The sequence below is a fragment of the Pinus tabuliformis genome, chromosome 6 (assembly GCF_031772625.1).
Source record: "Pinus tabuliformis cultivar Carrire ecotype Pingquan chromosome 6, CPIR1, whole genome shotgun sequence".
Lineage (NCBI taxonomy): Eukaryota > Viridiplantae > Streptophyta > Pinopsida > Pinales > Pinaceae > Pinus > Pinus tabuliformis.
In genome coordinates this window covers 1,873,990,268-1,874,014,825 of record NC_142292.1, presented here as the reverse complement: position 1 = coordinate 1,874,014,825, position 24,558 = coordinate 1,873,990,268, and the positions used below count along the sequence as shown (strand labels likewise).

At 36.7% G+C, this 24,558-nt stretch overlaps 1 protein-coding gene across 1 annotated transcript; it reads left to right on the top strand.

The window, feature by feature from the left end:
* The first annotated feature begins 11,627 nt into the window (after window positions 1–11,627).
* On the top strand, window positions 11,628–12,953 carry LOC149266641 (uncharacterized). The gene is made up of 3 exons (XM_089397130.1): window positions 11,628–11,744; window positions 11,924–12,112; window positions 12,215–12,953. The coding sequence occupies exons 2-3, from the start codon at window positions 11,941–11,943 to the stop codon at window positions 12,742–12,744; spliced, it is 702 nt and encodes a 233-aa protein (XP_089253256.1). The 5' UTR covers window positions 11,628–11,744; window positions 11,924–11,940; the 3' UTR covers window positions 12,745–12,953.
* Window positions 12,954–24,558: the final 11,605 nt, after the last annotated feature.

Genomic DNA, 24,558 nt, shown 5'->3' with positions numbered 1-24,558 from the left:
CTTTCCATGAGACACAAAAAACTCCCCATCTCCCTGCCATACCTCCATGCCAAGAAAGTAATGCGTGAGCCCCATGTCCTTCATCTCAAACTCTCTTGCAAGGTCCTCCTTACAAGATTTGATTAGTTTATCATCACCTGTCAGTATGAGGTTATCAACATATACAATGATCAACAGTTTACCTTCCACCACTATGTGGTATAGGTTCACATCCACTTCACTCTTAATGAAGCCCAACCCGTTGAAGTAGCTATCTATCCCGATTTACCAAGCACGGGGTGCTTGCTTCATCCCATACAACACTCTCTTGAGTCGGCACACATGCAACTCATGGTCAAAGGTCTTAAAACATTCAGGTTGCTCTATGTACACCTCTTCCTCAATCGTTCCATTAAGAAAGGTTGTCTTTACATCCATCTGATGTATCTTCCAACCCATCTGTCCTTATAGTGCCAATATAGGTTTGATTGACGAGTACCTTACAATAGAAGCAAAGTTCTCATCATAGTCAATCCCCTCTACCTCTCAAAATCCATAGGCCATAAATCTAGTCGTATGATTCTCCACACTACCATCTGCAACATGTTTTACCTTGTAAAGCCAACGGGAGCACACCACTAACTTTTCCTACGGTCTCGAGACCACATCCCAAACACTGTTACGAACTATGGAGTCATACTCCTCCACCATGGCATCAACCCAAACCGGCTGTTGCACTACCTCCTTAAAGGAAGATGCCTCTGTCACAACACATTCGCCCATAAGATCCATTTATCCAGTGTACCTCTCAAGTGACCTCCTCTGCCTATGTTGGGAAGTGGGTGCTCCCACATTCTCCCGTGCATCATCCAACAATCTCTTAGCCTCTCTGGTGCGCTTTCTTCCCTCTTTGGAAGACTTTACCTGAGTGGATGTCTCCACTCTCGGATCCTCTACATGTGGCTGCTCCACATCAATTTGAGGCTCCTCAATCTTAGGAGTTAAAAGCTCCTCATCCACATGTAGCTCAATCTCCCTCTCAAGGGAAACGCGCATGGCCTTCTCCTCATCGAATCTAACATTCCTTTGAACCATTGTCATCTTCCTAGTCGGCAAGTAGACCCGATAGTTGTGAGGTGTATCAGTGTACCCCACAAATATACCCAACTATTTTTGGTAGGCTCAATCTTCTTCCGTGCATCTTTGGTCACATTGTAATATACATATGACCCAAAAATCTCGAAGTGACCAACATTTGGCCTCTTACTAGAATACGCCTCCTCTAGTGTCTTGATCTCAAGTATCTGATGTGGGCTATGGTTCTGAACATAAACCACTATGTTGCATGCCCCAGCCTACAAGTGTAGTGGTAGGCCCTAATCATGCAACATCGCCCTCGCTACCCCTACTATGCTTATGTTCTTCCTCTCTGCCACCCTATTCTGCTGAGGGTTATGGGGTGTCGTAAACTCTAGTTTAATCCCTTCCACTACACAAAAGTTATTAAAATTGTTTGAGACATACCACCATTATCACTCCGTAGAGCTTTAACCTTCTTTCCCAACTCTTTCTCCACCAATTCTTTAAACTCACAAAACTTTGAAAGTTTGATCCCTTTTTTGCATGAAAAATATCTTTCATTTACGAGAATAGTCATCAACAAACATAACATAATACCTGTGTTTGGTCATGGATGCTATCGAGAATGGTCCACACACATCTGAATGGACTCGCTCTAGAATAAACTTGCATGCTTTTCTCTGACGTGAAAGGAAAACTTTGTGTATTTTCCCAAAGTACACCCCTTGCATGTATCAACTTGATCAAGCATACTTTTGGGAAGACTGATAGAGATCTGGTGCAATATCTTCAAAGCCCCATTATGCAAGTGGCCCAATCGCATGTGCCACAATTCCCCAATGTCTCGGATCTACACCCTTTCTTATTTTGAGATCAAAGCAACACACTCCTCTACCTCCAGCTTATAGATATTCTTCACGTGAATCCCTATCTTATTTACTTGACCCGTGGTTATGTGTCGAAGGAACGCCTTTCCTTTTGAGAATATAATATCATAGCCTCTATCTTCAAGCATGGAAATGGATACCAAGTTCTTCTTCATCCCAGGAACATACATAACATTATTCAAGGTGGGTGGAGTCCCATGCTCCCTCTAAAAAGTAATCATGCCCAATCCAGTAACATTATACTTCCCATCGCCACCCATCTCAATATGCATCTGGAGATCTTTCTCCTCCAGATCACTAAATAACTCTTTGTCGCTAGTCATGTGAAATGAAGCTCCACTATCTAAGTACCATACACTTCCCATCATTGATGACACCATGCATGCAATGAGGTAAAAGTCCAATTCGAATTGAGAGGCCAAATCCACACCTGCGACTCCTCCTGAGGACTTCTTCTTGGAACTATTGAGTGGACAATTTTTAGAAAAGTGGCCTAGCTCATGACAATGAAAGCACTTAACTTTCGTTGTGTATTTCTTCTTACCTCCACGATAAGATTCTGATTTGGAATGGGAAGATTTCCCTTTCTCCTTCTTCACCTTAATCGCTAAGGCACAGTTCTCTTCATCATCAGTGTTTGATGAAGATCCATCCCTAATGTTCCTCCTGATCTCCTCCTGCATCAAATTTGACCACAATCGTTCCCAATCTGGCAACTTCTCCTAACCATTGACAAAGTCCTGATAACTATTCCAACTTTTTGGGAGTCCTAGAAGAGAAAGACTCACTATATCATCCTTGGCAACATTAATTACAACACTTCCAAGTTCATCATGACACTGAGTGAACTTGGTCAAGTATTTTGGAATCGTCTCGCATTTCCCCATTTTGATTTTTTGAAGTTTTTCATTCAATGCCAATTTCCTTTGGTCACTGCTATCCTAATACAAGTTCGTCAATGTTTTCCACATAGCATATGGTGTTTCATTACCATGGAGACTCAAGACAATGTGGTCTCAAACTCCCTCAATGATTATCTGCCTCGCCTTCGCCACACGCTTCTTCCATTTGGCCAAATTCTATGCATCCAATGATGCTGGCTTAGGAATTTCTTGATCAAAAAATTCCTTCGAGCCATTATCCTCTAGCACAACCTCTATTTTTCCCCTCCAAGCTATAAAATTTGAGTTGCCTTCCAAGGCATACTCGAGCTGCAAACCAGAGAATGCCATCTGTCAATTCTGAAGTATCTATTGCAAATTCAAATTTCACCTCTAATCCGGAACTCAAAACTTCGAAATATCCTTGAGTATACTATTCTCAGCTCTAATACCATGTAGAAAATGATGTAGATTCACAAGCTCATACAATGTACTAAAGCACAGGAGAAGAATCTACTTCTACTTTCAACTAGTGGAAGCCAATAGATTGATGAATACAATAAGAACAAGAAGAAGATAAATCAATGACACATAACACAAGATGTATCTAGGGAAAACAACTTCTCAAAACCCCGCTATCTCTATTGCATATATCATAAATATGCAAAGTCTTTTCTCACTAGAAAAATGTTGCATAAGTATGCCCAAACCTCTTAGCTCACAAGCTAGCTCAAGCCATATCCTTGACCTATTTAGCAGCTCTCCAAGCCCCTAATCTATTGCATAATTCCTAGGATGAATAACCCATATTTAAAGGGAATTCATGCTTCCAAAACTGTGCAATCCAAACACAGGTTTTTCTCTGATTGCCTACATGATATTTACAACTTGGTAAATCACACAAATGATAATACATTGTCCCTGCACTCTAGTATCAACTGGGTCTTTCTCAGAATCGACATGGATGAGTTTTTGATGAGGGAATATTTAGTTAGCTAGAGTGACACATGTGGATGCACTAGTGCACCAATTGACTGTTAACTCTCTATTAGTTCCACAAACAATTTGAAACTAATTTAAATGAACATAAATCAGTAAACTGAGTGATCTAATTACAACTCATAATTAAAATCATCCTGGACCCCTAAAACTTAGAGAGAACATATATATGACTTCAGAAAGACTTCCAACCCGAAATTTCTAATCTAATTAAGTTAATTAAACTTAATTAACTATTTACAAGATGTTGTGAGAATAGAATTCAATTTTAATTCTGAGTTTAATTCAAGGACAAATTAAACTGGAATTTCTTGTTTCTGTTTCTCAACAATCAAAAACCTCTATTGATCCCTTCAATATGTATTTTATACCTTTCTTCCATGATAATTCTTTCCTTTTGCGGCATCTCGCTTTTTTGGTCTTTAATGCCCACTTGCCTAGGCTTTTCCTTAAAATCACTCCTTTCTCTTTCGTGATGCTTTTAGGCTTATCCAGGCTTAGGATCTTTCCCCAACTAAGCCATTTAGTGGATTTTCTCTCCTATCCATTAAAACTTATCTAGAATCTTATCCAAAATCTTGGTCATCAAACAATTATCCCAATCCGATTTGCCAATGAGATTTTTTTCTATTATTCTTTCTTTGGCAAGAATCTCATATTCAGGTGCTTCTTACCCAAGTACTTAAATTCCATTTATTTATTTATTAATAAAAATATTTATTTACATAAATATTTCAATGTACTTCATGACTTTTCTGCCATTCTTACTAACATAATTCACTCTAAATAAAAACAACATTACAGCAGCAGAGGGATATCACAGATAATGTTGTCTTAAATTGATATGATTTTTGCCTCAATTGTTCATTGTCTTAATTGAAATTGTCTTAAGTGGTCATTGTCTTAAATGTTAAGTTTTTTCTTAAAATATTTTTGTATCTTGAACTGTTTTTGTCTTAAATATAAAGTTGTCTTAAAATATTTTTGCCTCAAACTGTTTTTGTCTTAAAAAAAAGTTTTGTCTTAAAATGTTTTTGTCTCGAACTATTTTTATCCTAAATTATATTTTTAAGACAATTCAATTGATATTAAAGTTTATTGGAATATAACTAAAATAAAAAGTGACTTTTTAAGACAAAAAAATTATTGTCTTAAAAGTGCCCTTCATGTAGTAGTGTGACAAATAATATACTTTATATAGTTATGATGGTGTTACTAAATATAATCATTTATTAGAAAATTTAATGAACGTGAGAATCACTTTCATTGACCTCTAAACCTATAGAAATTGAGGAAATAACATGAAATACATCAATTCGATCAAGGTTGGCTATTTGAATAAAAGAGAATCTAATAAACTTGTCCTTGCACTATATAATATTTCCATCAACTACGCACGAAATCAATCTTTTGGAACCTATCTCAATAATATCCCATCATTCATTTTCATCTTCAAAGGTAAAAGAGTTTTCCCACCTCCCACTAGATTGTATAAGTTCCCCTTTGATAGCAAATCGCATTGATAAAGGCTATCCTCTCTTATTGTTCTGGTCAAAGTTGTCATATGAGCTAGATTGCAATCATCAATTGCGCACTTTATTAAAAACAATTCTCCATTTCACATTTATCATACAATATATAAGATAATAAAGGAAAATTATTCTTCAACCTAGGAATAAACAAAATATTACTGAGCTCAAAAATATGACTTGAAGGCATCTAAAAAAATTGAAATAAATAGTCATATATAGTCTCATAAGATAGGAAATCATGGCTGCTACTAAAACTTGTTTAATAAAGACCTATGATACGTCAAATGTGTGGAATTTTAATTTATCAAATATGATCCAATACTACACCCAATGATATAGAGAAGATGCCAAAGTTTCTATCTTTGAAAATATACAATGTACAATATCAAGAAGAAAATAACCCTTGTGAGCAGCAAGTTTCTTCTCCCAAGTAACCTAGGGTATCATGGAAAACAAATTCAAACAATGTCAAGCACCATTCCAAGTTAATTCTTAGTTGAAATACGGATTCCCTGTTACCTCTATACAAATTTCTTGTTACGTCTAGAGTGATATTAGCCATAAGAGTAACCTCTTACACCATGATTGGATTGCATGGTATAATACAATACCTAAATTTCACCTTTAAGTTCTAGGATCTTAGTCATATGGATTTTTTTTTTTTTTTTGTTATAATATGTTTTTGTAGTTTTTGGTAATTACAGTGGAATCAGCAATAGGGGCAGCCTCGCAACTCGTGTTACACGGGGTCGATTCTGACCGCTACCTCTATAACCACTGGGAGCTGCACCTGCCCCTCTATACAGCTCCAGGATAAGTCTGGGGGATTTGAACTCGTGACCTTCAGTACGGAGCCCGCCTTTCTAACGAACTTCACCGCATTGTGATTACCAACTCGCCTACCCCCTGGGGGCTAGTCATATGGATTTTCATCCTGAAGGATTTTATAAAATATAAACAAGAAAATAGAAGCAATGGATAATATTTGAATCCTTAACAAGTTTATTGACAAGTTTTATGTGTTTCAATAAGTTTCAACCTCGACATCTTAGAAGGGATATAATAGAACTGAAAAAACTTGTTAGTTGTAAAGACAAGAGTAACAGAAATTAGAAAGATTTTTAGTATGGGAAATTACAAACAATAAAAAATGTACATGGGTGAAAATAAAATTTGTAATTACACAATTATTAAAGGTTTAGAAGTTTTAGTGATATTTATAATTAGCTTAACCAGATTAGTAAATATGGTTGTTAGAGGTAATTGCTTGTTATTTTCATATGTTGACTATGATAGATTATGATTAACTATAGCTGACCATGGTTTTTCATGTTTGATCATGGTAGACCATGGTTAACCATAGTTTTCTATCATAGATTATGGTGGTCCATATCCACAATGGACGGTCGTAGTTGACCATTTTCGACCATAGTGACCATAATTGAGTATGTTTTACTATTCTAACCATTTTTTACCATGGTTTCCATGTTGAGCATGGCTTGACCATCCTTTTTTAAGTTTGAGTATGGTCAACCAAAGATGGCCATGGTTGATTATGGTTGATCATCATTGACCATTATTGATTATGGCTTATGAAGGCTAACTAAACTTGACCATTATTGATTATTGATTATGGCTTATGATAGGTAACTAAAGATGACCATGTTGACGAATAACCAACTACGAAATTTAACCAAATACACAAAGCATATGTGTCTATTTAGACTTCAAATAAAGGAAGGTCAATATTAACATGTACCTTGAGGGGTGTAACACCTCTAAGATGATTTCTTGTTGAAGGTTTCTCTAGCACTATTGGTAGCCATCTGAACTTATTCATTATCTCTTTATGTCACGCAAAGGGCTTTCCTGAGTAGCAACTTGATAGAATCTATTGAACCACTAATTATTTTTTCTTACATCATCAAATGCCACTTGGCGTGAGGAGAGTAATATTACCCAAGTTTAATTAACTAAAGAACCCACTTTGTATACCCTACCTTGTTTGTGACATGGGCAAAGAAATGAGAAACAGAGGGTTGCTATAATAATACTAATCTAAATTGTTTAGAGAATGAACTTAAGAAAGAAAAATAAATAGATATTGTATAAAGCAAAATAATACATTGAAACCCAAACTTTATTGAATAATAATTTAAAAAAAAAAAAAAATTACAAGGAAATATATCCTAGCTAGAATGAGCATAACTTATTTAATGAAATGTGATCCTATATTATATTAACAAGAAAAAGTTAAAACTTCTTTCTAACATAAAATATGTTGTCCTATATTGTAAAATCATAGAGATCCAAAACCCTAACCTTATTAATTGATATCCCCGGATGCGGGTGTCAACATGCCAGGCTGTGAGGAGACACATGCCCAACATGTGCCACCTCGTAATCGCCAAGGGAGTTTAATGCCCCTCGCCGTCGAGGAGTTAAGACGGGAGGCGCAGAGCAGAAACCTTAATGAGGAAGCAGGGTACGATGACGAGCCTGCAGAGAGTAATCAAAGCGGGCAAAAATCGAGGGAATGTCTGTTGTTTTAAGAATGAAGGAATGTTGCGGTTTTGGACTCAGAGTGCAGAGCAAGCAGCTCAGATCTCTGAGGGAAATTGTCTCTTTCAAGCTTCTGTTCTTGCTGGGAGCGACGGCATTCATATTGACGAAGAAAACTTCTTGCTTGTTTATCCGGGGTACAGCTGCTTCTGTGAGGCCGAGCTCTGTCACGGAACAGTGGGGGGACGAAATTCAGTTGGGGGGCGACTCTATCCCGACAAGCCCTCAAGCGTTGTTTGGTTACAAGCTGTTGGCGTCTCTACAACCATGGCTCATCCCCGGGAAAGGATGCCATGTAGAAGAGGTTCTGGGCGAGGAGGTTCTTCACGTCACCCTGCGGCGGATGCCCACCATCACTATTGCTGTTGCTACTGCCATAGAAGGGCGGGAGCCACCCCTATACCGGCCAGTCAATTCATGGAGGCCGGCAGTTCCAATGATGGAGCGCCCCTGCTTCCAGCGTATGGCTCAGTCATATTCACCCTTGGCAGCTCGCGGGATAATCATGGCATTAACGCACACATATCGGTTCTCTTCACAAAGGTTCCTCAGGAGGATGCCGAAGGAACGCAACCGGACATTGCAAAGGAACATCCAGAGAGCAGTGGGGAGAAACGCCTGGATGTGCAGACGGCAATTGCAGAGGATAAACCAGCGGAGGAGCCTAAGCATACCCCCACTCGACTTCAAGAGCAGGAGACGCCAGCCTCGACGCAGGACCCCATGGCAATGTGGGAAGGCTACCCAGAAGGCCACGGGTGGTGCAGAATTATTGAGGAAAAGCCAGAGGAATAGTCTCCAGCAACCCACTCTGGCATACATTTTTCTCTCTCAGGTCTGGTATAGGTTCTTGGTCTCTGGTGGGGCCTGGATTAGGCTATATATCTATGTTTGTGTCTCTTTAGTTCTTGTTTATGTTCACGTTTACTATAGTCTGGGGAGTAGGCCTTGCAAGGTCCGTTACGAGTCTTTTTGTTTGGTGCCCCTGCGCGAGATGTTTTGGTATGATCCAAAAACAACTATGTGTTATGTCATGTGGGAAGTGCTGCCCCTGCGAGGGCGAATTCTGAGTCAAGAAAAGCCACCCAAAGTGCCACAGTCGGCCCTGGGCAGCCTATCTTTTTGATTGTAATGTTTGCCTGTACATATTTAATAGAATAGATAGCTTTACCGAGAAAAAAAAAACCTTATTAATTGATATAATAAAAAAATGTGCACCTAAAAGACTAATTTATTTGTCAACTTCATTTAGCCACAACTTTTACATACACATTTTTTTTAAAATACTTATTAAAATATTACAAAACATAATCCACCCTTTAGGATTTTGCTAAGCGGCGCTATCAAAAATTTCAAAATTAACACAAAAAAAAGACATAAAAGATACTGAACATTTTTCAATTTAATAATATGAATATATAAAAACAATTTAACAATTTACTATATATAAAATTATTCTAAACTAGTAAAATATATAAATAGTGATCTAAATCTACAAATTCAATAGATTCTATATACATCTTTATATTGGTAAATATTTATTTTTATTTAAAAAATTAAAATATATATTTAGAAACATTATTCTTACATTAAACTATTTAATAAAATATTAATTATGATGACCATAATAATAATTTATGAACATTTTCCACATAACTATGTAACGAGGGGAATGATCTCGTAACTATGTAATGAGGGGAATGATCTCGTTCATTGAAATATTAATAAAAGTGAAAAGTGATATGTGTGAATTATCTAGATTATTTTATTTACATGTCATAAAAAAAATTTAACAAGGTATAAAAAGGGAAAAAAATAAAAAAAATAAAAGGAAAAATTAAAGTAAGTAGTTATTAAAATTAAACTTAGAAACTAATCACAAGAAAATAATAATAATAAAATTATTAAAAACAATAAATCAATTAATTTAAGTAATAAGAGAATTAAAAACTAAAAATATTCTAAATCAGGAATGAAAAAAAAACCTTATAATTATAATTATGTAAATAATAAAAACTAACAAATATAAAATAAATAAATTAAGAATAATGTAAATAATTAAATATTAAAACTAAATAATTAAGTAATATAATTATATAAATAATAAATAAATAATTATATAACACAAATTAGAGGTCAAAGATATAGACAAAAAATTAAAATAATAATAATAAAAGAAAAAAGTTATTCTAAATAAAATAAAATAAAATTATAAGGTAAAAAAAATATAGAATAAATAAAAATTATATATATAGGATCAATAATCATACTAATTTAGAATCGAATTATAAATTAAATACATATATAATTATCCAAAAATTCCTCATAGTTTTTTATTTTATTTTATTTAGAATAAATTTCTTATATTATTATTATTAGTGTTATATACATATTTATTTATTATTTATATAATTATATTAGTTAATTATTTATTTTTAATGAATTATTTATATTTTAGTTTTTAATCTCTTTATTTTATATTTTTGACTTTTATCATTTATAATTATAAGCTTTTATTTATTCTAAATCATCATAATGATGAACCACAAAGGCATGCACAAACACAAATTATTCAATTATGTAATAGATTCAAAATACTTCGTTTTAAATATTGCTACTCACAAGAGTCTTTATTCACATATAATTCACTGAAATACATATATATATATATACTAAATTTAATAATTTATATTGGATATAATTTTTATATATATATATATTTTAAATTTAAAAAATTATATTGGATATAATTTTCTTAAACAATTAAATTTTGATGGAAAGGAAATTAAATTATATTCATTTTCCCAAACAAAAGTTTTTGCAAATTCGTGTTTTGCCACATCGAATCGAGTTGGAAAAAGGTAGAGAGAAAAGCAATCTATATACCGTTTCTTATAAAGGATCAACGTATCACTTTACCCTTGGACAAATTGAGTCCAAATGGAAAAGTAAACCAACCATTCTCTCAAGGAATCAAATTAAAACCCCAAACACCATTTACCCATTGACAAAATATAGAATAACATTTACACCATTTACCCATTGACAAAATATAGAAGAGCATTTACACACCATTTACCCATTGACCAAATATGGAAGAGCATTTACACACCATTTACCCATTGACCAAATATAGAAGAGCATTTACATAAGTTAGGTGGGAAGACGTAAGAGGAATACGTGTTCTATAATGATTGTGTAACCAGAAAGATTCAAAGGGAAAATGTTGTTGACTACGCCCTAAGCTACTCGGGTAGCCATTTCCAATAGAGAGCAATCACCATTTCTTGGCAACGCATGGGTGGACGCCATTTGTTGACATTTTCCTTGTAATATTATAAGAACTAAACTATTCTGGCGAAACATATAAAGGAACCTCCATAAACTATTCCAGCAAATCAATAACCACAGAAAGACGTATTCAAACCAAAATGGTTACACGTGTTTTTGGTGGACTCCTTTCGCGGTTAAACTTGATTGGGTGGGAAGAAAATTGGAGCTTTCCTCGTGGGAATCATAAGCCAGGAACCTCATGGGTATGTTCCAGAGATTTTGTGGGTGGGCTGTGCGATATCCATTATATTAAAATGCCAACTTTTGACCATTGATATGGTTGCCTTTGGAAGGAAGACTTTAAGCCGGCTACCAAACGCGTCGGGAGTGCTATATATCCAATCTTTTTGATCTGGCTCATATATATCCAATCTTCCCATTCAATAAGTTGATGAAGCAAAAATAGTTCGTTTAGTTCATCGAAAGAGCTATCTGGGAACCAGCAGCGGCTGCACCATCAAAATCGCTTCGATAATTCTTTGCAATATATCGTATGGTCTTTGATCTTTCTTCAATGATATTGCCATGGTCTCTTGTTTAGATGCCCATCTGTATTGTTGCATAACCTGTTACTTTTGATGGTAGAACGCAGTGACCTTCTGATGTATCTTCTTAGAAATTCTCATGTATGGCTTTTTAATTTGTTTGTTCGCATTGCGGATATTGGCAGTAATTTTAGCGGGAGATATGGAGCAGCAGAGACTGTGGATTGTAGTTGTGATGGCAATGGCGATGATGGTTTTGCCATTTAATTGTTTGGCTACTGACTACACCGTCGGCGACAGTGCACAGTGGAATCTCGGCGTCAACTATAAGACCTGGGCTTCTAGCAAAACATTTGTTGTAGGCGACAAACTCGGTATGTAAAATCACAAATTATAGCAAGACCCAAAATAAATATTTGATGATACTGTTGCAACTGAAGATATATATTAACGAGTGATGATTGAATATAATGCAGTGTTCAAATACACGCCCGGCACGCACACTGTGCTGGTGGTGAATAAGGCGGGGTACGATTCCTGCACCACTAGTAATCCGTTGGCAACACACACCAGTGGAAACGATAGCATTACATTGGACAGCACGGGTGCCAAGTATTACATCTGCGGAATCACAGGTCACTGCTCCGCCGGCATGAAGGTCACTATCACCGTTGGCGCCGCCTCCGCTTCAAAGAACGGAACAGCGCCATCCCCCTCGCCCGCCCGTTCTCCATCATCATCCGCCCCTCCCACTCCAACAACTGTTCAATCGCCGTCCCCATCATCAGCTGCTCCCACCGCCCCAACTGTTGGATCGCCTTCCCCGTCATCGACCGCTCCCACAACTCCAACTGTTGGAACGCCTTCCCCATCATCCTCAGCTACGCCGACTGCAGTGCAAACACCATCGTCGTCGACAAACGGGGCGAGCACAGCCTCCCCTTCATACCGCATGGGTGCTGTCCTCTTTGGAGGATCTCTTTTATTCGCCATGGCCTCGCTGTAGGCATACACAGATACCTTCTCACTTCAACATTGAGCGAGTGCCATCTTCACGATGATGAAAATTTCTGTTGATTTCAAACCTAACAAAAAAAATAACACAGAGAACAACGCTCTGGTTTTCTGCAGGATCTTTATTATAAAACAATAATAAAAACTGTTACAGAATGTGTCTTCCTCAACTCAGAGGGATTTACAACAGGAACTTCAGTTCCAGAAAATATATCTTCAGCACTGCTGTGCGTTTTCAGAGAAGAATGAACTCTTTTTGTTAATACTCTCTACTCGCTCTACACTTGCATATTTTTTTTTTTATATATATACAATGAACAATACAAAATATCTTTTACAATACGTGTTGCTTTTCCCACTTCCGTGAAAATAAAAAAATAGTAAAATTTAAGATTTCACCTACATTTACCAACCCTAGTAAATATCATTTATTACACGGTTGAAAATATCTTGCTGGAATTTAATGCATGGCTTATCACACCATCGCATCGCAAGAAGAGAAGGATGTGCCACCGCCTCTATAACCTTTAAATCATGTGATCTGCGATCTGCGATCATGCGATCTGCGATCGCATCGCAAATATCGCATCGCAGACAATCAAGCATGCAGCGAAGGGTGACGAGGGAAAAAATGCGATATGCGATCAGATCGCATCGCAGGGAAAGTCCAATCGTTGTTCAGCTGTCGGCAGATTAAAATTATCATTCCAACACTCCCCCTTAATTTTAACTGCTGGGTTTTTCTGCATACCCAGGCATTTCCTGAAATGATCAAAGCTTTTCTTTGCCAATGGTTTTGTCAGGATGTCAGCTAGCTGTTCCTCTGTTCTGCAGTGCTGCAAAACAATCTCACCATTGTTAACCAATTCACGTATGAAGTGAAATTTGGTGTCTATATGCTTTGTTCTTTTATGAAAAACAGAATTTTTAGACAATGCTATTGCTGAGCTATTGTCACAGTAAATGGTTGTGCCCTTTTCCTGTTCATGACACAAATCTTTGAGAACTCTTCTCAGCCACACTGCTTGGCATGCTGCTGCTGTTGCTGCCACATATTCTGCCTCTGCTGTCGACAAAGCCACAACTGGTTGCTTCTTGGAAGCCCATGAGATGGCTCCCGATCCCATATGAAACACATATCCTGATGTGCTTTTCCTATCATCAACACTTCGAGCCCAATCACTGTCAGTGTAACCTGTCAACATGAAACTTTCAGAAGAGGAGTATAAAATACCAAACCCCTTCGTTCCATTCACATACCTTAGAATCCTCTTGGCTGCCTGCCAATGAGTCTCTTTCGGTCTTTCCATGAATCTGGAGATTAAACTCACAGCATGCATAATGTTCGGCCTAGTTGCAGTCAAGTACATAAGGCTGCCAACTATGCTCTTGTACAATTTTGGATCAAAATCCTTGCTGCTGTCTTCTTTGGTCAATTTCAACCCCACTACAGTTGGAGTCACAGCTGCTTTGCTGTTCTGCATGTTAAATCTCTTTAACACTGCTTCTACATATTTATCTTGAGAAATGAAAACGCCATTTTCACTTTGGTCTACTTCAATTCCAAGAAAATATCTTAAGAAGCCCAAGTCAATCATTTCAAATTCACTTTTCATGACTGCTTTAAAATCAGCAATGAGAGAAGCATCATTGCTTGTAAAAATCAAATCATCTACATATAGAACAACGATAAGAATCTTACCGTCATTCTCCTTTATGTAGAGTGTGGGTTCACCATCACACTTGTCAAACCCATTCTCAATCAGATAAGCATCTATTCTGCTGTACCATGCTCTTGGAGCTTGCTTCAGCCCATAAAGAGCCTTTTTCAGTTTACAAACTTTATGCTCTTGGCCTTCGACTTCATAGCCTGGAGGTTGATCAACATAAACCTCTTCTTTTAACACCCCATTCAGGAATGCAGATTTAACATCCATCTGATAAATCTTCCATTTGTGTTGTGCTGCAATAGACAACATTGTTCTGACTGTCTCCATCCTTGGTACTGGTGCAAAGGTTTCATCATAGTCTTTTCCTTGTTGCTGCTTGTAGCCTTTCACAACAAGTCTTGCTTTGTGCCTGTCAATCTTGCCTTCAGCATTGCTTTTGGTCTTGTAGACCCACTTAACTCCAATGGCATCTTTGCCTACAGGGAGGTCCACTAACTCCCATGTTTTACTCTTCTCAATTGCACCAATTTCTTCATTCATTGCTTCAATCCATTTATCTTCATTTACAGCATCTTCAAAATGGACTGGGTCATCAACATGACAATATAAAGCGAATAATGAATTCAAACCGGTATTGTTACTTACCTCTCCTTGTTCATAAATCTCATTCAGATTTCTGAATCTTGGTCTTCTTGGTGTACTTGGAGTTCCATCCGAACTTGAGGGTATTTCTGATCCCTGTGGTGTGCTTGGAGAAGCACTTCCTTGACTTCTTAAGGCTGTTCAAATTCCAGTTTGTGGTGTGGTTTGTTGTACTTGCTGTGGTGTAGGAGGAGCCATTAAGGAAGGATTATTTGCTGTTGTCCCTTCCTCTTCTTCTTCGTGAGACACAGTTGTCTTCACATTCACTGTCTTCTCTAAGCTTCCATCCCAGGCTTCATCTTCAATGAACTGCACATCTCTGCTTACTATTAATTTCTTGGTGGATGGGTTATAGAGTTTGTATGCTTTTGACTCATCACAGTAGCCAATAAAGACACACTTCTCCCCCTTATTGTCAAGCTTCTTCCTTAATTGATCCGGTACATGTGCATATGCCACACAATCGAATACTCTCATGTGAGTGACAGTTTGCTTTTGACCGCTCCATGCCTCTTCTGGTATTCTGTTCATGACAGCTTTAGTTGGGCATCTATTCAAGATGTAAACTGCGCAAGTGACAGCTTCTGCCCAATACTCATGCGGCAAGTGTTTTGCCTTCAGCATACTTCTGACCATGTCAAGAATGGTCCTATTCTTCCTTTCAGCAATTCCGTTTTGTTGAGGTGTATACCTTGCGGTGAACTACTTTTGTATGCCATTCTCTCTGCAAAAACGCAGAAAGTCTTGGGAGATGTACTCTCCTCCTCTATCTGTTCTGAGCACTTTGATATAATGCCCACACTGCTTCTCCACAAGAGTTTTGAAGTGGCGAAATTTCTCAAACACTTCACTCTTCTGTTTCAGCATATACACCCATGTCTTTCTGGTGTAATCATCAATGAAAGTTAAAACATATCTATTTCCGGAAAATGATGGTGTTTGCATTGGTCCACACACATCAGAATGAACAATTTCCAATGGTGCTTTTGCCCTTATACTCTTTCCTGCTGGAAAGCTTTCTCTGTGTTGCTTGCCCAAGATGCAGCCTTCACAAAGGCTGTCTGGTTTCTCGATCAATGGTAATCCCTTTACCATTCCCTTTCTGTGCAACAGATTCAGGCCTCTGAAATTGAGATGTCCAAATCTCAAATGCCACAACCAATTCACATATTTCACTTGTTCCTGAAAGACTTCTTGTGTTACAGCCGCAATAGTTCTGCCTTCCTTCAAATCTGCCCTGAGTTTGAGAGGAAACATTCTATTGCTGGTCATCTGCACCTGTGCAATGATCTTCTTACTTGGAGGTATGTCTCTGATTGTACACAAATCATCTTTGAAGAACACATTGTAACCTTTGTTAACGAGCTGTCCAATGCTCAAAAGATTACATTTCAGACCAGGTACATAGTATACCTCTGGCACAATCATCTGTTCTCCATTTTTTGCTCGGATACTGACTCTGCCCTTACCCTTGACAGATATCGTATCATCAGTCCCTGTTGTTACCTCAGATTTCACATTTTCATCCAGATTGGCAAACATTGCAATATTACCAGTCATGTGATTACTACAACCTGAGTCTAAGAACCAAAAATCTTCTTGTTTGTCTTGTGCTATGTTACAAGTTAACAACACGTTCTTTGGGTTCTTATCTTCTTCATTTGCAAAATTAGCATTCTGCCTATTATTCATGTCACTTTGCTTTTTCCTACATTCATTGGCATAGTGCCCATATTTCTTACAATAATGACATTGGACTTGGGATTTGTCATACCTTTGTCCATGAGCTTGTTGTTTGCTTGAATCTTCATCTTGGTTCTGATTGCAGCTCCTTCCGCTTGTGCTTGCAGGATAATTTCTGCCTCTGTTTTGGCTTCTTCCACGACCTCTGTTATTTGCTCTGCCTCGACCTCTTCTTTGGCCAAAAGACATCTGAGTCTTGAATGCTTGCTCAAAAGAGGAATCTGTTCCTCTACTCAGTCTGCGTTCATGAGACAAAAGAGAATCACTCAGTTCATCTACCGTGAACTGTGAGAGATCTTTTGTTTCTTCTATTGCTACCACAATAGATTCAAACCTTGAGGGTAAACATCTCAAGATTTTATCTACAATCCTTCTTTCTTCAAGAATCTCACCATGAGATCTTATCTGGGTTATCAAGCCAATAACCTGAGTGAAGAATGAATCTATTGTTTCAGATTCCTTCATGCTGAGATTTTCAAAGTCTCTCCTCAACATCTGCAGCTTTGCAGTCTTCACTTTCTCCATGCCTTGATAGGCAGTTTTGAGAATATCCCATGCCTCCTTGGATTTTGTTGCTGCTGCAATCCGTGGAAAAACACTTTCATGCACTGATTGGAAGAGGAAAAAGAGGGCTTTGGCATCCTTCTTTTTGTCGCCCTTCAACTGGTCTCTTTCTGCTGCTGTCAAGGCAGCCAACGCTGTTGCATCTGCCGGTTCAGCATAGCCAGTTTCAACCAGCTCCCATATTCCTTGAGAAGCAAACAATGCTTTCATGGTTATGGACCAATAACTATAATTTTTTCCATTAAACTGTGGCAGTTGGGGATTTGTCAACCCAGTTCCAGCATCTGCCATCTTAACTTGTGAAAAATAAAGAAGAGATACTTACTGTAAAAAAAACAAGCAAAAACTTTTCTCTGCTGAAAAAAAAATGCTCAATAAGCTTCTTACAGCTCCTACAGTGAAAAAACCACCTCTGTTTTTTTTATTCACTGAGTGCCTAGACTAGCTCTGATACCATGATGGAAATTTCTGTTGATTTCAAACATAACAAAAAAAATAACATAGAGAACAACGCTCTGGTTTTCTGCAGGATCTTTATTATAAAACAATAATAAAAACTGTTACAGAATTTGTCTTCCTCAACTCAGAGGGATTTACAACAGGAACTTCAGTTCCAGAAAATATATCTTCAGCACTGCTGTGCGTTTTCAGAGAAGAATGAACTCTTCTTGCTAATACTCTCTACTCGCTCTACACTTGCATATTTTTTTTTTATATATATACAATGAACAATACAAAATATCTTTTACAATACATGTTGCTTTTCCCACTTCCGTGAAAATAAAAAAAATAGTAAAATTTAAGATTTCACCTACATTTACCAACCCTAGTAAATATCATTTATTACACGGTTGAAAATATCTTGCTGGAATTTAATGCATGGCTTATCACACCATCGCATCGCAATAAGAGAAGGATGTGCCACCGCCTCTATAACCTTTAAATCATGTGATCTGCGATCTGCGATCATGCGATCTGCGATCTACGATCGCATCGCAGACAATCAAGCATGCAGCGAAGGGTGACGAGGGAAAAAATGCGATATGCGATCAGATCGCATCGCAGGGAAAGTCCAATCGTTGTTCAGCTGTCGGCAGATTAAAATTATCATTCCAACACACGATTCGTTAGTGCTTTCAGATTGTTTTCTTCTCATCATTTATTTTTTGGATCACCACTGATCATTGGATGTATTAGATTCATGTCCCTTACGCTAATAAGTAAACCAATATCATGTTAGTGTTTCTTCCCATTTGTAGGAATATTAGTTATTTGTAAGCTGTTATCATTCATAATGCAAAATCTGCATGTAAACTATCATCAAATTTTAACCACTTAGTATCGTTGTTAATTCGAATATACAGTTGTTTTTATCTACCCAGTGCCAATTGTTTACTGCAGCAGAGTACTGCGCTCTCTCTGTTCTCTTGGACTCCAACGTAAATGTAAGAACTAATTTAGTGTCAACCAATTAGAGATAGATATTCTCAATGTCCAAATTCAATGTTCAAACATCTTTAATTAATAATGTTGTGTAGAATTTATAGACTTCATAAACAATTTATTTTAATTGGTTATGATGGTGTTACTGTATGGAATGATATAATAGAAAACTTAATGAACATAAGTATCCCTTTCATTTAGCTCAAAACCTATAACAACCTAAGAAATAACATGAAGTAGGTCAATGGTTACTATCTGAGTCCAAGAGAATGTAATAAACTTGTCCTTGCACACTATAATATTTCCATCAGGTACACCTAGAATCAATCACTAAAATCAAAATAGTTTTGGAGATCATCTCCATGATGTCTCATCATTCATTTTCATCTTCGAAGTTACAAGACTTTTCCAACCTCCCACTAGAATGTATACATGCCTCTTAATAGCAAATCACATTGATAAAGACTGCCCCTATCCTGTTGTTCAAGTCAACATTGTCATACAAGCTAGATTACAATCATTGATAGTGCACTATTATTCTACAATCAATCATTGAGGGTTGAAGATTATTGTTTAACCTAGGAATCAACAAATTATTAGTCGGTTCAAAAATACCACAGCAAATAAAAATCAATGGAAATAAATAGTTTCATAGAATAGGCCACATTATCACCAAGATGGACACTCGTGCCTTGCTCCTAAAACTGGTTCAATAAAGTCATATGATAAGTTTTATAAAGTCATATGATATCTTAGATATGTGGAATCTTCATTTTTCAAATATGATCCAATACTAGACCCATTGATATAAGAGAGGAGACCACAGTTTCCATCTTTGAAAATATAAAATATACAATATAAAGAAGAAAATAACACCGCGAGCATCACGTTTCTTCTCTCAAATAAACTAGGATATCATAGCGAACGAATTCAAACGATATCAAACATCGTTCCAATGTAATTCTTACTTGAAATATAAATTCCCTGTTACATCTCGAGTGATATTAGCCCTAAGACAAACCTTGAGCTTATACCATGAGTTCATGGTATAACACAATACATAAATTTCACCTTTAAGTTGTAAGATTTTAAGTTTAAGGATCTTAACCATATGAATTTTCATCTCTCAGGGTTCTATAAAATATAAATAAGAAAATAGAAAGATATAATAAAATTAAAAATACTTGTTAGTTGAAAAGACAATAATAATATAAATTAGCAAGAGATTTAGTATTGGAAATTACAAACAATGGAGAATGTAGATGGATCAAAATGAAATTTGTAATTATACAAGTATTAAAGAGTTAGAAATTTCAGTAATATGTATAACTAGCACAACCATATTACTACATATGGTTGATAAATGTAGATTTATGTCATTTTTATATACTAATTAGCATATCAAAGGTGAAAGTAGAGTTTATCAGCAATGTCAAAGTCCTATGCACTATGGCCACGACATTGTTGACTACCATCTCCGCGAGGAGTTACTCTAAATGATGGATAAGCTATGTGTTCCCAAAGGTGAGTGGGTATGGTTGATTAGAGGGCTCACACCTCCAAAGTTGTAGGGAACTTTAGTGCAGGGAAGATACAAAGGTATGTGTATTGGCTCAAGATGTAAGAAGATGTAGCTAAGTTTATAAGATGATGCATGTTTTGATGTACCAACAAGCCTAAGAACAAGAAATAGGGTTTATATCATCCCTTACCTATATTCTCTCATCTTTTGAAAAACATTTCCATGTAATTTATGGGAGAGTTTCCAACAACAAGGGAGGGATATGACTATCTATTTGTGGTAGTTGATAGGTTCAATAAAATGTGTGTTTGGTGCCTTGTGAAAAGACCATTAGTGGGCAAGAAGAGGCAAATTTTTTCTTTTGATAGATCTTGGTGCATTTTGAGATACCAAGAAGAATTGTTGTAGACATGGACACAAGATTTCTCAGTGCATTTTAGATTACCTTGTGGGAAAAATGGACACTAAGTTGAAAGGTCTACAATAGTCCATCCATGGGTAGACAAAAGCAGTCATATAATGACTCAGAATTATAACATAAAAAATTTACATCAATCTATGTTATAAAAATATCAACACATAAATGTTCATCTAGCTAGCACATAATTTAAGAGATAATTAAATGAGAAGACTTACATGTAAGTGACAATATTTCTGTTGTACTATCCCATTTCCACTGACCGCAACAATGTTTCTAGGATGAATCTCCACAAACTATTTTTATAGTTGGTCATTCTCAAACCTTTAATCAACTACTACTCCCAATGACTCATTTGTCTCTCAGCATTCTGTTCTAAAAAGAATGAATGCTTCTCCTTTATTTTCATATATTAAGTAAAACCAATTTTTCCGAAACCCAAAAAAAAATGGATAATGATTCTTTATTATTTATTGTTTTATTTATTTATATATTATTACTATTATTATTATTATGAGTAAACAAGGTTAACTATCGTAAAAGAGTTATTAAATCATAATCAACTATTAATAATATATTCCATCAAATAATAATAATAAGCTTCTCTGGAGCCTTGTATGTGTTGAAATTATACTCTCAACTGCTGTGCAGTAGCATTAAAACAGCGACCGTAAAACTACTCCAGAAAACCACTGAGCCTTATCGCACCGCCTTTCACGAGTTAGTGGTTTTCCTCCGAGGGGCTCCGATACTGTAAACCTTTCGACGCGTGTCCACTTTTGATCGGGACGTATTGTTCGTTTGGTTTGGGCAAGCGATATTCGTCCTATTGCAAGGATGGATGATGACCGTTGATTAAAGTCAAAGCTGCCTACATGCCTGCAGCAAGCACATTGTGTGAAGTTTTTGTTTTGACCGCTAGTATTCTCCGTAAAAGTAATAAATGAAATTTATTGTGATTGGTAGAATGTAGGTAAAATTTTTTAATTTTATTATTTTCTATCAGCGGGAGTATGGGCACAAGTAAATGTTGGTAGAATTTTAAATTTTATTGTTTTTTATCATGTACGAGAAGTATGGCATAGTAAACGCATGTAAGTTTTGTTTTTGTTGCATATGTAATGTAATTTTTTTTGAGTAGTGTATTGTAATGCAAGGGAAGAAACGCACAGCGGTGCGAAACAAAAAAAAAAAAAAACACAGAAGAGGGCAAATGTAACTTTTGTTAAAAAGGAAAATGCAATGTAAATGCAGCAGCGTGACGGAAATATATGCAGCAACGCATATGTATTTTTGTTGATTGAAATGTAATGTGAAGAATGGATATGTAAGATTTTTTTATTTACAGCAGTGAATGTAAATGAAAAATTTACACACAGCAGTGTAAATATTTACAAAAGGAGATAAAGTAATTTTTGTTGAAATGTTCTTGGTGTAATCCCTCAGGCAGAGGAATAATAGTTTTGTAACAGCAGTTGTCTTTGATTAATGAATACAAAACTTTTGTGGGTGTGTGTAATACTATGTTCTCAGAAAATAATTTGTTTATAGCTTCCCTGTGTTCAGATCCTTTGGCAAAAACAGAGCATTGTTCTCTGTTCAGTCATTTTGTTTTGGAATTTACTAGAAAATTCCCAACAGTGGTATCAGAGCTTCTCCAGGGCCCTTGAAGGTGTCAAAGAAGCTGAAGGATGGTTCCTTTTGCTGCATCAGCTTCTCCAGCAGAGTGAAGACTCAGTCAGGAAAGATTCAAAGGTATTTGTCAAGTTTTTTTTTGTGTTGCTGTTGAAGACACTCAGTGATTTTTAATACACAGTCAAATATTTGAAGCATAGCTGAGAGTGTAAGGAATGGCTGGCTCCAGCACCAGCACTAGCATGGGTATTTTTAATACTCAGCTCCCACAGTTTAATGGGAAAAACTATGACTATTGGGCAATAACCATGAGAGCCCTGTTTGCCTCACAAGATTTATGGGAACTTGTTGAATATGGGTTTGAAGAACCAGGAGATGAAGAAGAGTTTAATAACTTGACATAGGCAGAGAAAGATCTGTTGAAGAGCTATAAGAAGAAGGATTTAAAAGCCCTCGTATTTTTGTATCAAGCAGTGCATGAGAGTGTGTTTCCAAGGGTAGCAGCAGCCAAGACATCCAAAGAAGCGTGGCAAACTCTCAAGACAGCCTACCAAGGCATGGAGAAAGTGAAGACAACAAAACTACAGTTGTTGAGGAGAAATTTTGAGAATCTGTGCATGAGGGAGTCAGACAATATTGACACATTCTTCACATATGTGATTGGTCTGGTCACACAAATAAGGTCTCATGGAGAAACTCTTGAAGAAAGGAGGATTGTGGAGAAACTGTTGAGGGTCCTACCCTCAAAGTTCGATGTGATTGTCACCACCATAGAAGAGACAAAGGATCTCTCAAATTTCTCAATTGATGAACTATATGCATCACTGATAACACATGGGCAGAGGTTGAGTAGAAATGAAAAATCATCTCTAGAACAACCCTTTAAGACCCAGATGTCCTTTGGTAGAGGAAGAGGTCAAGGCAGAGGAAGCAAGAGAGGAAGAGGCAGAAGTCAAAACAGAGGTGGAAGAAACAACCCAACAAATGCTCAAGGAAGAGGGAGCAATCCAAATCAGAACCAAGCCAAGGCAGCAGCCAACAAAGTGGACAACATCATGCTCAAGGACAAAGGTATGAAAAATCCAGTGTTCAATGTTATTACTGTAAAAAATATGGGCATTATGAAAATGAATGTAGGAAGAAGCAGCATGATATAAATAATAGATCTAGTGCAAATATCACTAGAGAAAATATCAGCCAAGATAATGTCCTTTTAGCTTGTAACATGGCTGAAACAAACAATGAAGATATATGGTTTCTAGATTCCGGTTGTAGTAACCATATGACAGGAAACATAGCCTTGTTTTCTGCTTTAGATCAAAATGTGAAATCACAAGTCACACTTGGCACTGATAGTAAAATTTTTGTTATGGGAAAAGGAGAAGTAAAAATATTTACAAAGAAAGGTGAAAAGAAAACCATAGCAGATGTCTATTATGTTCTTGGAATGAAGTGTAATCTCTTAAGTATTGGACAACTTGTTCAAAAGGGGTACAATATTTTCTTTGAGAATGATGTATGCACCATCATAGATAGAGCACCCAGCAAAAGATGTATTGTTGAAGTGAATATGACAAGGAACAGGATGTTCCCTCTCAGAATAAAGGCAGATTTAAAAAATAAAGAAGTAATAGCAGCAGCGACACAAGAGGCTTTCCAAAGCGTACCAAAGGATGAAAATTGGTTGTGGCATTTGAGATTTGGACATCTCAACTTTGGAGGTCTTAACTTGTTGAGTAGAAAAAGAATGGTAAGAGGATTACCATTGATAGAGAAGCCGGACAGCCTTTGTGAAGGTTGTATATTGGGGAAACAAAACAGAGAAAGTTTTCCATCAGGGAAAAGCATAAGGGAAAAAGCACCCTTAGAGATTGTCCACTCAGACTTATGTGGACCAATGAAAACTCCATCACTAGCATGCAGCCAATATTTTCTAACATTTATTGATGATTTCACCAGAAAGACTTGGGTTTATTTCCTGAAGAACAAAAGTGAAGTGTTTGAAAAATTTCGGAATTTCAAAGCACTTGTGGAAAACCAAAGCGGGTTGCATATCAAAGTTCTAAGAACTGATAGAGGAGGTGAGTATATCTCCAAAGAATTTCTACGCTTTTGTAGAGAAAATGGAATTCATAAGCAGTTTACAGCTAGGTACACCCCGCAACAAAA